This window comes from Anomalospiza imberbis, chromosome 9 (genome assembly GCF_031753505.1).
Source record: "Anomalospiza imberbis isolate Cuckoo-Finch-1a 21T00152 chromosome 9, ASM3175350v1, whole genome shotgun sequence".
Classification (NCBI taxonomy): domain Eukaryota; kingdom Metazoa; phylum Chordata; class Aves; order Passeriformes; family Viduidae; genus Anomalospiza; species Anomalospiza imberbis.
The window spans coordinates 29,071,680-29,083,339 of record NC_089689.1 but is presented as its reverse complement, the minus strand read 5'-3'; the positions used below and the strand labels follow the sequence as shown (position 1 = coordinate 29,083,339).

The following is an 11,660-nucleotide window of genomic DNA, read 5'->3' as shown; positions in this document are numbered from 1 at the left end:
TGGATGATGCACCCTGTGCCTCATTCTCCTCATCCATCCACTCACAGCCCTGACCTGCGGCCGGTGCCACAAACAACTCCAGACTCTCCCGTCCGCTTCTCCCGGGGGAGATCTGGCAGGTGAGCACCCAAAACGAATGAGAAAAGCACATTAGAGCAGCAACCCTTAAGTCTTTTGTAACCTGAGGTTATGGGCGTCCTTTTAATCGACTACTTAACTGTATCTCATTTAACTTGTAAGTTTGTGTCCTAATATTTATTATCAGCTCTTCTCTAAGTAGTGGCAGGCAGCGATTACTCAGTGTATGTAACAACAAACACAAGCTGGATGGATTATGGAAAGCATAAAATCCTATTTATGTTTGCTTATGCGGGTCTGATGTAAGAATTAAAAATTAATGCTCTAGGAAAATATTTGAGTATGCCAGACCCAAACACGCAGACATTGTTTTGCCTGGATTTGGAATTACCATATGGCTGTTATTTTTCCCTCATTAAGTTTGAGCTAAGGGGAAGTGCAGCCCATTGACAGGCTCTGCATCACAGTGGGGTGGGGCAGGGCATTCCAAGCACTGGAAGATCCCAGCAGATTCCCATCCCAGGGTGTGGTAATGTTGTCCAAGAGCTCCGTGGAGTGGCTTTGCTGGCAGATGCCTTTTGGAGCAGCGTTTGCTCCTTGCTTTGTCTCTGCTCAATTTTAATATTCCCAAACTCCTCCTGTAAAGCCAAGCCGTGATTTAGATGCCGGAATTGGGTCTCCCCCACTGTGGAGCACCCACAGGGTCCAGCATCACCTCAGGTCAGGGTTTTTTCTTCAATCCCTCTGCTTCTGACAGAGAGGGAGGCAGGGCTCAGGCCCCACTTTGCCAAACATCCCTGTGCTGCTGCATCAGGACCCGCTGGGTGCTCTCCCTTGGCTTTGGTGGAGCAAACCCAGATCCCTTGCAGGGAGGGGAGAACAGCCCTGACCTCTGTTTTCCATGGAAATCTGCCATCTGCTCAATTTTCTTCCTTTTCTTCACATTTTCAGTCCAGAGCATTCACTGTCTCAAACTTCTATCTGCCTTTATTTTTTTTTTAAATCTATAACCCAAAATGCCTCCTTTATGTACAAATAAAATATATTAAACCTTTCTTTCCCTGTGTGTGTTCCTGTCCCCATGGCTGTGGCTTTTCTGGGGTGACTCCCCACACCTGCACAGCACCAAACCAGCCATTTTTGAGGTTTTTCTTCAGATCAGTGACACCCCCCACATCCCCAGGGGGGTCCCTGCACAGATATGACAAGGTGGGATATTTTTTGCAGGAATTCCCCCAGTTTGTGCACAAAAACCAGCACGGGCATCTCTGCCAAGCCCAACTGCAAACAAAAAGAGCCATAACACAATTTTTTTGACAATTTTCACTGAGTTTTTTTTTCCCTGACAGCTCTGGATCCACACTTGCAGAGAGGAATTTTCCTGCTGCTTCCCTGAGGAAGGTGAAAGTTTCAGCTTCAGCAGAATAAATGTGGGAGATTTTCTGCTAATCATGGGGGTGGCTCCCCCTCGATTTGGGGAGAGGGAACTTCATTTTGGGGTGTGCTGCAGCTCTGCAGGGAGGCACCACAGAGTTTGCTGCCTTCCCCTGCCCCCTCCAGTGCCCCTTCCCCTCCTGTTCCCATCCCTGCAGCCCAGGCTGGTTAACTGCATCCCCAGAATGTTGATTTTCATCCCTGTGCTTCATAATTCCTCTTTGCCCTTGAAACCATCTCCCCAGGGAGGAGCAGCTCCCCCAGGGTGCTCCCCTGGAACAGCTCCTCTGCTCCTGTGGACCCTGAGGGATCAGGGATGGGTCGATGCTGCCCCTGGCATCTCCCAGTGCCCAAAATTACCGCTGTCAAAGTACCAGGCTGCACAAAAAAAATCATCTGTGGGATCTCAGTGCCACAAAGAGCCAGAGCCAGCCTTAATTTATATATTCCAATATCACTGTACAGATCAAACTAAATATAGGCAAGGAGAAACACAACCCCAGTGCGAGCCCTGCGCAGGACAAATGGAGACAATTAAGTCACAGCAAGGAAAGGAATTAATCTAATGAACTTCACAGGCTCAGAATCCAGCAGCCCATCAGCTATGAGGGGAAAGAATGACGAGGGGCTCGGCTGAACACGATTTTTCCACTCTCCTTATGGGCATTTCCAGTGTGTCCCTTTCTTTTGCTGCACGGAGAGGAGGGGGGACTCTGAGGGTCTCATCTGAAGCACCTCAGTGGTCAGGCAAAACCTCTTTGCTCAGCCTTGACAGGGTGAGAGAGCTGGGGATGGAGAAGAGAAGGCTCCAGGGAGACCTCAGAGCTCCTTGCGGTGCCTAAAGGGGCTCCAGGAGAGCTGGAGAGGGACTGGGGACAAGGGACAGGACACAGGGAATGGCTCCCACTGCCCGAGGGCAGGGACAGATCAGAGATCAGGGATAAATTCTCTGGGAGGGTGGGGAGGCCCTGGCACAGGGTGACCAGAGAAGCTGTGGCTGCCCCTGGATCCCTGGAAGTGTCCCAGGCCAGGCTGGAACAACCTGGGATAGTAAAAAGTGTCCCTGCCCATGGCAGGGGGGTGGAGCTGGATGATCTTTTAAGGTCCCTTCCAGCCCAAACTGTCGGGGAAGATGAAATAGGAAAACCTTATAAATATATGATTGCCTGGCAAAAGATTTGGAAAATCCAGACATTGAGATGAGAACTAGATTTGAAATAACAAACCTTGACTACTGAATAACTAGAAAACAATAGTATAGCCAGGCTGAAAGCAATCCCCCTCTGATTAAACAACGCCCTTTACCTGCAGATAGGTCCAAAGGTCAAATGGAATGCTCTGTCTCACCCCAATGTCTGGTTCATCCCACACCTGTGACCCTCCCCTGCAGTATCAGGTATCTGTGACCCCACTGGCCCAAGTCCTGCTCCAGCCCACCTTGAAGCCCCCTGATAAGGTGTGCCCGAGGGACCGGACGCTCTCTTGGACCTTCCCCTGGGACCCTCACCTGGAACCCTCGCTCCCTCTCTCTCCCTCTCCCTCTCCCCCTGGGCCTGCCACGAGTTGCGCCTGGCAACTCCAAGCAGGGCCTTTCATCCCTTTTAATAAACCACATCTTCCAAGACCTGACTTCAGAGATCTCTCATCCATCCAAACCGTCCTGGAGACCCGCGCTCGCTACACAAACCATTCCAGGATCCATCCAAAGAAAAACATCTCCTCTTGAGATGATTATCAGCCAGAACCTGCCCATCAGCAGCCTGGACTGTGTCAGTGCAGCAGCTCTCAGCAGAATGTAATGTTCTTAGAAGAAACAGAAGTCTCAGCAGCAAAGGCAGATTTCTTTCTGCAGGGGCAGTGCACTGACTGCTCCTCTGCTTGGGGTCTGTGGGGCCAAGCTGGCCCCTGTTCTGTCCCCACAGCTCGGTGTGGAAGGGCCAACCTGCCCTGGCTTTGCCAGGATGGAAGGCAGTTATCAGCAGGAGTGAGATGGGCCACGATTCCCTTTCCTAGAAACCTCCTGTCACCTGAAACCAGGTGTGTCCTCCTGGCAGCACCCCCCTGCTCACAGACTGGGAGTTTGTCCTTCCTGGGCTGAGAAGATCCGCAGAGCACCCCTGGGGGCAGCTCCTGCCCTGCAAGAAGGCTGCAGAAATGCAATATTTTGTCAACTGCTCCATCTAGTGCCATTTCAGCAGAAAAAGCATGCAGAGCACAACGCTCAGAGCCGTGCTGGGGCCTGGGCAGCTTTCCCTGCCTGAGCTCTGGAGTGGGTCCCTGAAGCACCCAGCCCTGCTCCAGTGCTTACCTTGCAGACCCAGAACCAGGAATCTTGACCTTGTTTTTCTCATCCTTCTCTAAATGGGATTATAAACCTTTATGTGGAAACATCTGCCCTGGAAAACATTCCTCATGAGCTCTGTAACTGCTCGGGAATCCCTTAGGTTGGATCAGGCTTGGAGGAACCCGGGGAAGTGGAAGGTGTCCCTGTCTGTAGCAGGGGGAAAATGGGATGAGCTTTAAGGTCAGTCCCAACCCAAACCATTCTGGAATTCTGTGATCCTAAATAACGAGGGAATAAGGAGTTTATGCTACCACTGCACATTTTCCCTTTTTGTGCAGGAATTGGGAGTAAACTCTGCTTCACCCCCAGCAGCCTTGGGAAGGCAGCAGAGCCCTCAGAGCTCACCTGGAAAAGGCTAAAAGCAAAGTCAGAGTGAGCCCTGTTCCTTTTCCATTTGGGATGCTGCAGAACACAGGTCTCTCTGATTTGCTAGCATCCTAGGAGGTGCAGCTACCACAGGAAGGTGCATTTTGGAGAACAAACCCCACTAAGAGGGGTAGCAATGATCGTGGCAGTGTTTAACCAGGACATCAAACCAGATATGCAGACATGTGACCCTGTGGGGAAAGATGATAATGGAATTATGCATCCATGCTCAGCACAACTGTAAAAACGGATGCTTTATACATGTGTGACACTAAATTAATTCACTCCAGTGCTTTCAGGCAGAGGGACATTAACTGCTCCACCCTGGCATAATCACTTTACCCCCACAGGCTCTATGGATGTCACACTTCCAGGGTGGTAATTGCCATGGGATTAATTACAGGGAATTTAGGGGCATTACAATGACTCTTCATCAGCAGGATAAAGAGGTGGAGCCCCTCACCCCTCCAGGCTGACCTGCTGGCCCCATCAGCCTGGCCAACCACATCATAACGTGGTTATGAGTTGGCCAAGAAATGCCAAGAGCCCTGAGATGGCTCCTGGTGCCGCCACTGCCCAGAGCAGGTCTCTCCAGGTGAGGAAGCTGGTGGAAGGACTGTGAACAGCACATGGCCCTTCTAAAGTAAAGGCTCTGCCCCCTGAGTCCTCAAACCAAGGCAGGAGAACCCTTAGGACAAGAGCAGACAGAGGAAAAGTTTTGCCAGAGGAGGTTTAAACTGGATATCAGGGCAACATCTCAGGCATCGGCTTTTAACACTGACTTAAATTAAGATACAGAATAAAACAAATGCACAGCTACTTATGCAACCGAGCTTTATTTAGAACCTTTGAAGTCATAAAACGTCTCATTTTACTGATCTACGTAAACATACAATCAGGAGGTTTAATTGCTTTTTCCCTTGCGCAGAAATAAAGTTTTAAACAAACCAGAACACCCCCACCCAGACAAGCATGATGCAAACTGAATTCTCTGCCTTGGCCCTGCACGTGGAGCATGGTCACTGGTTTATCAATTAGTTGCAATATAATTTTTTTTTTTGGCAGTAATATATTCGAACAGACAAAGTGCAAATTACAAGAAGCAGAAAATGTTCTCTCTCCTTCTGAGCAACGAGAAGTGCAAAATGTCTCAGCCCATAAATTCTATTATTTACGTCTATGAACTGCACGTGCATCACAGGCTAATAAATAGCTGTGTACAACTTCGTTGATTAAATGTGGCAACATCTCAGGGTTGGAATGCAATGGCTATGAGAACACAGGACAGAAGAATCATTCCCTTTGGTTGATAAATTCCACACACTGCTGCTGAGGGTACCTACTCACACCTCACCCTGAACTCCTGCCTGCCTCAGACACTTGCGCAACCTAAGCAGTTAGGAATTCTCCAGGTTTTTTTACATCTGGAGATATTCCTGTGTGTCTGCAATCAGGATTCCACTCACACCTCACTTGGCAAATCAGACAGGACACTGGGAATCCACTGAAAATGAGAAGTCTCTTCCAGGCACTATTAAGGGAATACCCACCAATGGTTCCAGCAGGCTAAATGCACTTTGTGATTACCTAAAGTTATGGAAAACTTTCCAAGGAAATAAGGAAAACCCTTTTCCATGAGAGCTTATCACAGCATTCCTGTCTCAATGTAGTTCACCTTGCTTCAGGACTGGTTCCTGTATGAAAAATGGGGAAAATTCCACTAAATTACACAGAACAGCTGCACCTTTAACACCTCCCTGCACCGCTCAGTTATTATACTGCAGATTTCCAACCTTCTTTCCATTTAATTCCTGGAATTTTTCACACAAAATGAGCAGCCAATTCTGACCCCACCCCCCCCTTTCATTTCTCCCAGCTACATCACCATTACAAATTATGCCAAATAGTTCCAAATCAGACTGGGCTGCTTCCTCCAAACCCCCTCCTGCTCCTCTGGATAGGAATATTAACCCACAATGCCTTGCACTGCCAGGAATCTGCCTGCCAAATTCATCTAAATCACCAAGGCCACACTCACATAATCACTGCTTGATGGCTGGGACATGGAATGAAGTTGGGAAGTTTTGGCTGAACATTCCTGCACCCCACATCCAGAGTGGGACTGGCCCAGAGTGGGACCAGCCTTGGGAAGACCCCAAAAAACTGGCTGGGGGATTCAACTGAGCCGGAGGGGGTTGAGGAACCTCATCCCAAAGTGCTGCACCTGGCTGTGGGAGATCATCCCAGCACTGCCTGGTAGTGCCCGGTGTTACCCAAAATTGACTCTGGCAGCCCCAAGAGAGGAGCATCCTCCATGATCCATGAAAGCCTCTTCCTGCACTACCCCATCTTGGGCAGACTCTTGGAAATGTACATCAGCTTGGTGCTTAGGATGAACTCCATCGAGCCAGAGGGACTGCTCACCATCATTCCTAGAATTACAGGATCACATTCCCAAAGCAAACTTTTTGTCTTCATTAAAGTTTCAGGATGAACAATTATGCTGCAGCTTGGCACGACAACAACTGCCTTTGTATGCGACATGCCTAGCATATATCAGTACATTTCTTCTTAAAAAATATTATTAGAATAGAATGAGCTACGCTGTTGTTGTTCATGCTGCCTAAATATCTGAAAAGGCTCAAACATTTTAAAAGCCTAAAAAAATAAATTTCCCTCTCCCCTCGTTTATTTTTCATGCTAAAGGCTGCAAATTGACACATCACAGTAATTACCTCTGACTAACTTCCACAGACCTACCCAAAGAGATAAACATGAGAAGTTCACATTTGACTATCAGACTTACTGTGCCGAGCACAAATAATTTCCCAGAGGAGAATTTGATATTTCATCATTTGGAACAGTGGTAATTTAATTACATTGCTAATGTTTTCTGGCATACTTGAAAGAACAATTAGCATAAGTAAATCATGAGTGAGATGACAAGTCACTCGGCATTTATTTCTGCTCCTCAGATGAGATCAGCTGATGATCTGAATTCTCTTTTGTGTGCGAATTGATTCCAGGTTCAGCAGTCGCAACCGGGGTTCAGACCAGCGGGGACAAACCGATGCGTTAAATACAGCACAGCGAGTCTTGTCCTTTGAAGTTCCTTGATTAAAACTTGTCCAGAGAAACCTCTGAAGCCACCAGAAGTCGTGGAGGGCGGGGAGAAAGGCTGGAAAAACGTGGGAGGCTGAATGAAGCTGGAGATGCGCGCTGCCATGCCCGGCAGCGGCGGGAACGCCAATCCAGGGATCCAGGCTCTGCTGGGGGCTGGGCAGTGTTTGACAGCTCTACTGATGGCCTAAAGTAACTCAGTTGGTCTCAGGACAGCACTGTCAGGGTCACCGTCCCCCTCTGGCGCTTCAGGATGGCCACGGCCTGATCGTGGGTGACACCTTCCAGGGCCTCCCCGTTGACGGCCACGATCTGGTCCCCGCGCTTCAGCCGTCCGTCGTCGGCCGCCGCGCCCTGCAACGGCAAAGCGGGGCTCAGCGTGGCACCCCCAGGCTCCTGCAGCCCGGAATGCTGCCTGGAATGAGGGATGGAGCTCTGGGAATCCCTCATGGCCAGGAGAAATGGCAGCGCTGAGCTCCCCCTGAGCGCCGCCGCCCGTCGCTCCCCACCCTGCCAGGGTACACGCCCAGGAAGACAGAGCTGGCTCTTCCCTGAAAAAAGGCTTGGGTAGAGACTGGTTCTGGATTTTATGATGGTGGAGAGGCTTGTTAAAGCAGCATTTACATGTACTCCATGCCTCACAGCTGAGAAAGAGCTGAGAAAGTGGGGAGGGAAAGGGAACCAACCTGGGCACTGCCCCCAGCCCCAGGCAGAGATGAAGAAATGGCCTCGGGTTGTTTGGGTTGAACATCAGGATAGTTTTGTTCACCAAAAGGTGCCAAGCATTGCAGCAGACTGCCCAGTGGAGTCCCCGTCCTTGGAGGGATTTAAAAGCCATGTGGATGCAGCACCTGGGGACATTGGTCGGCAGTGCTGGGGGCATGGCTGGACTCGGTGATCTCAGAGGGCTTTTCCAGCCTAAAAAGTTCTGTGACAGACCTGAAAGCTTCCCGAGAGCTTTAGAAATGGCTCCTCTCCTCCAGATGTCTCAGGGAAGTTCTGTTACCTAAATCCCAAGCCCTGCCTGCCCAGAGGTTGGCTCACGGTGTCTCTTTCTGCCCCACCAGTGACTGCAGGAACTTCAGGTTCCATTTAGGATTTCTCAGTCATGCTCACATCTAGAAACTTGTAACCCTAAGCACCATTTAAAAGGCACAATATTTTAATAATTTCAAATTGTAAAAATACCAGATGCTTGTGGTTTGAGCCCCAGAAGAGCCAGTGCAGGAGATATGGCTCCTTGTTTACCTTCTGAAAGTCTTCTCACCTACATCACCTACCCTGCCACAAGTGACACCAAGTAGGCACAGGGCAAGCAGCTGCATGTGACAGACCTCACAATTATTTCATGGAAAGTATCCCTAATTCCCACTGGTTTTCTTCCCTCCCCTTCCATTTCCACAACTCCCCTCATGTGGCCATGCCTGACATGTCTTGCTGGCTCATTTTTGGGGATGGGTGGGAAAAGGGGCATATCTCCCTCCTGTAATTTGCTGTATTAGGACTCTTCCCCAGCCTCAGAGGCTGGAGCTCTCTGTACCTGGCAGGGACCCCCAGTCCCCCCAGACACTCAGGGCTGGGATCAGAGATGGGCTAATTCCTGTTTTTTCATCAGGATACAGCATCTCTGCAATTTCCTCACTCCTGCACAGTGGGAGAAAAAGATGCCTTCAATACCTCCTGTAAATCTCTTGGAGATTTACAGATAGAAAACTGCCTTATAAATATTTTAATGTACAAACCCAAGATTCCCAAGTACACAAAGCAATTTTGCCGAGACAAAGTGTCTTGTTTCAGCCATCAGTAATATGAAATATAAACTGAGAAGCCAGCTATGAGTTCTGCGTCCACTAACTCACAGCAACCTACTCAGACATTACATTTTGCTTTCTGCTACATAATATATTAACCAAGCCCAATCTTAGGTTTATTTTTAAAGATAATACAGAAAAAAAAAGGGGAGAAAGCGAAAAATAAAAGATACCTTGGCAAATATAGTCTTGACATAAATGGGCAGGTCTCCATGGGGACTTCCATACCCCCCTACAATACTAAATCCCAGTCCATCAGAGCCTTTCTCCAAAGTAATAATCTTAGGTTGAGGTGCTCTGAAAACACAATAAATATCACTTAGATAAGCAGTGTCTGTCTCTGGGGACTTTGTGCAGAAGGAACACTTACGCAGACATTTATCTATCATGAGGCTTTTTTCACACAGTCACAAACCATGACCCTTGCACTGGAAAATTCCTGCAAAGCCCAGAGTTCAAAGGCTGCTCCGTGTGCTCCAGCTCCTCACTTGGAAAAAATTATTTTTAAGTATTGTATTATACCCACATGCCTGTGCTCGTAACTCCAGAGCTCATTAGTTGGAGCCTGAACTCTTCAGGGGTTTTCTCTGCCTACACTGAGCAAAGGAAGATTTTTTTTTTTTTGGTGGAATTTAGACCACTCATATGAATTTATCCATCTCAAATTTGAAATTAGCAATTTCAACATGTGTAGAAAGAACTGCTGGGGACGGAAGGTGGTCAGGTGTTGGCACAGCTGCCCAGGGCAGCGGTGGAGTCCCCAGCCCTGTGTGGATGTGGCACTTGGGGACATGGGTCAGTGGTGGCCTTGGCAGCTGGACTTGATGATCTGAGAGGGCTTTTCCAACCTAAACTATTCCATGATTCCATGAAAGCCATTTGGCATCTTCCACCTATCTAAAGGTGCAGCCCAAGCTGAGTAACATCTATGCATTTTTTAGGACATACCTAAACCTGCTTCATATTTTCACCTCCAAATTTCCCTGCTGCTTTGATATGAAAAAAAAAAACCAAAAACAAATCCTTTTGTAAAGCAAGCAGTTCTCCTCTGGGAGCAGCAATAAAACCAGTATCTCACATTTTAAGACCACAGAATGCAGCACAAATAGCTCAACTTTTACACTCAACCCTCCTGAGGTAGGGCAGCAACTTATTAAAATAAATAGAATGAAACACAGAATGAAAATGAAGAACATAATGAAAATGATGAGCTGAAATGGAGAATAAATTAATTTCCAAAGGGTAACTGGGATGCTACAATGTGAAAATCACATGATGGAGAATGATACATGGCAGGGCTGGACCTCCAACTTCCATCACCACACACAAGGGCTGCAAGCAGGAATGATTTTAACTGGATTTTTTTGACTCATAAAGCTATAAAGATTGAAAAGACAAAGTCCTGGGACATTTTTTGTAAGGTGTTTTTAACACCTCTGGCATCAGTCTGCCAATACCAAATTATTTCAAATTGCTATGATCAGAACTTCTTCCAGATGAGCAAGCCAATGGACACGGACAGAAATACCACGTCAGCACAACATTAAGGAAGAAAAGGGATACTTTTTCCTCAAAAAACACCCAGAAATAGTGCTTGGAAACACAATTTGTGCTTATTTACTCAAGCAATTTCTGTCAGCAGGCGAAGACAGACACGAGCCCACCATCAGCCTGGGGAAGGTCACAGAGCTTTCATTTTAAAAGTGATGGAAAAGTAGAGAGAGAAGCAGTGGGAGGGACCTGCTTGCACCCTTTCCCTAGCCCAGAAATGCACCCCAGCTCTGCAGGAGAGCAGGAACTTACTCAGGATCCTCGGCGGGATGCTCGGAGGGCAGGTTCAGGCTGCAGCCCGTGGACATGCTCTCCAGCTGGCTGGCAATGGCACTGATGTTGGTGTCAGCCACCACCTGGGCAAGAGGGATGCAAGCAAATACAGTTTGGAAAAACAGCCATTGGCTTTTTTCCCCAAGCAAGCTTTAAAGTCAAGCCCTACTCTCTTGAATCTCCACTGGTTCCACACTTTCAGGTTAAGAGCGGACACCTTTCTGGGGGTTCAATGCAGATTTTGCTCTGAAGCTTTCTCCTGCCCTCACAAGACCATCACTTGGGCTCTGAGCAAAGGGGAAGAGTCTTTCTGGGTAATCCAGAGAAAAAGGTTGCTTTTCCATGGAAAGAGAGCAAACACAAGGGCTCCAGGATTGGTCTTGAAAGAAACCACCATAACCTTTAAGAGAACACCAAGATCCAAGGGACTATTGGGCAAAAACCCTGAAATGCCTCAGACTGGTTTGCTTGATAAGCAGGAAACAAATTAAGCCTTGGTTTTGACTTCTCTGAATTCTTAGCATGAAAAGAAACTGGTTTGTTCAGCTTCCCAGTTCTGGGTCCTCTATTATTCTGAAAATAGCCTGAATGATGCTCTGAGGGCAGGAGCACCTTTCTATGGAAAAGGTTTCTATGGAAAGGTTTCTTTCTCTAGGCTGGGAGAGCTGGGGGGGTTCACCTGG

The 11,660-nt window shown here is 48.1% G+C and overlaps 1 protein-coding gene across 4 annotated transcripts in view; it reads right to left on the bottom strand.

The window, feature by feature from the left end:
- Nucleotides 1-6,796: 6,796 nt before the first annotated feature.
- Nucleotides 6,797-11,660, bottom strand: part of PATJ (PATJ crumbs cell polarity complex component) — a 137,899-nt gene continuing 133,035 nt past the window's right edge. For 3 of the 4 annotated variants that reach the window (XM_068198917.1, XM_068198918.1, XM_068198919.1), the window contains 3 exons: nt 10,957-11,060; nt 9,327-9,450; nt 6,797-7,696 (listed from right to left, as the gene is read on the bottom strand). In XM_068198917.1, the coding sequence (XP_068055018.1) occupies nt 7,550-7,696; nt 9,327-9,450; nt 10,957-11,060 (375 nt within the window). In that variant the 3' untranslated portion in view covers nt 6,797-7,549. The remainder of the gene's footprint in view (nt 7,697-9,326; nt 9,451-10,956; nt 11,061-11,660) is intronic. The other variant, XM_068198920.1, reaches the window with a different exon arrangement.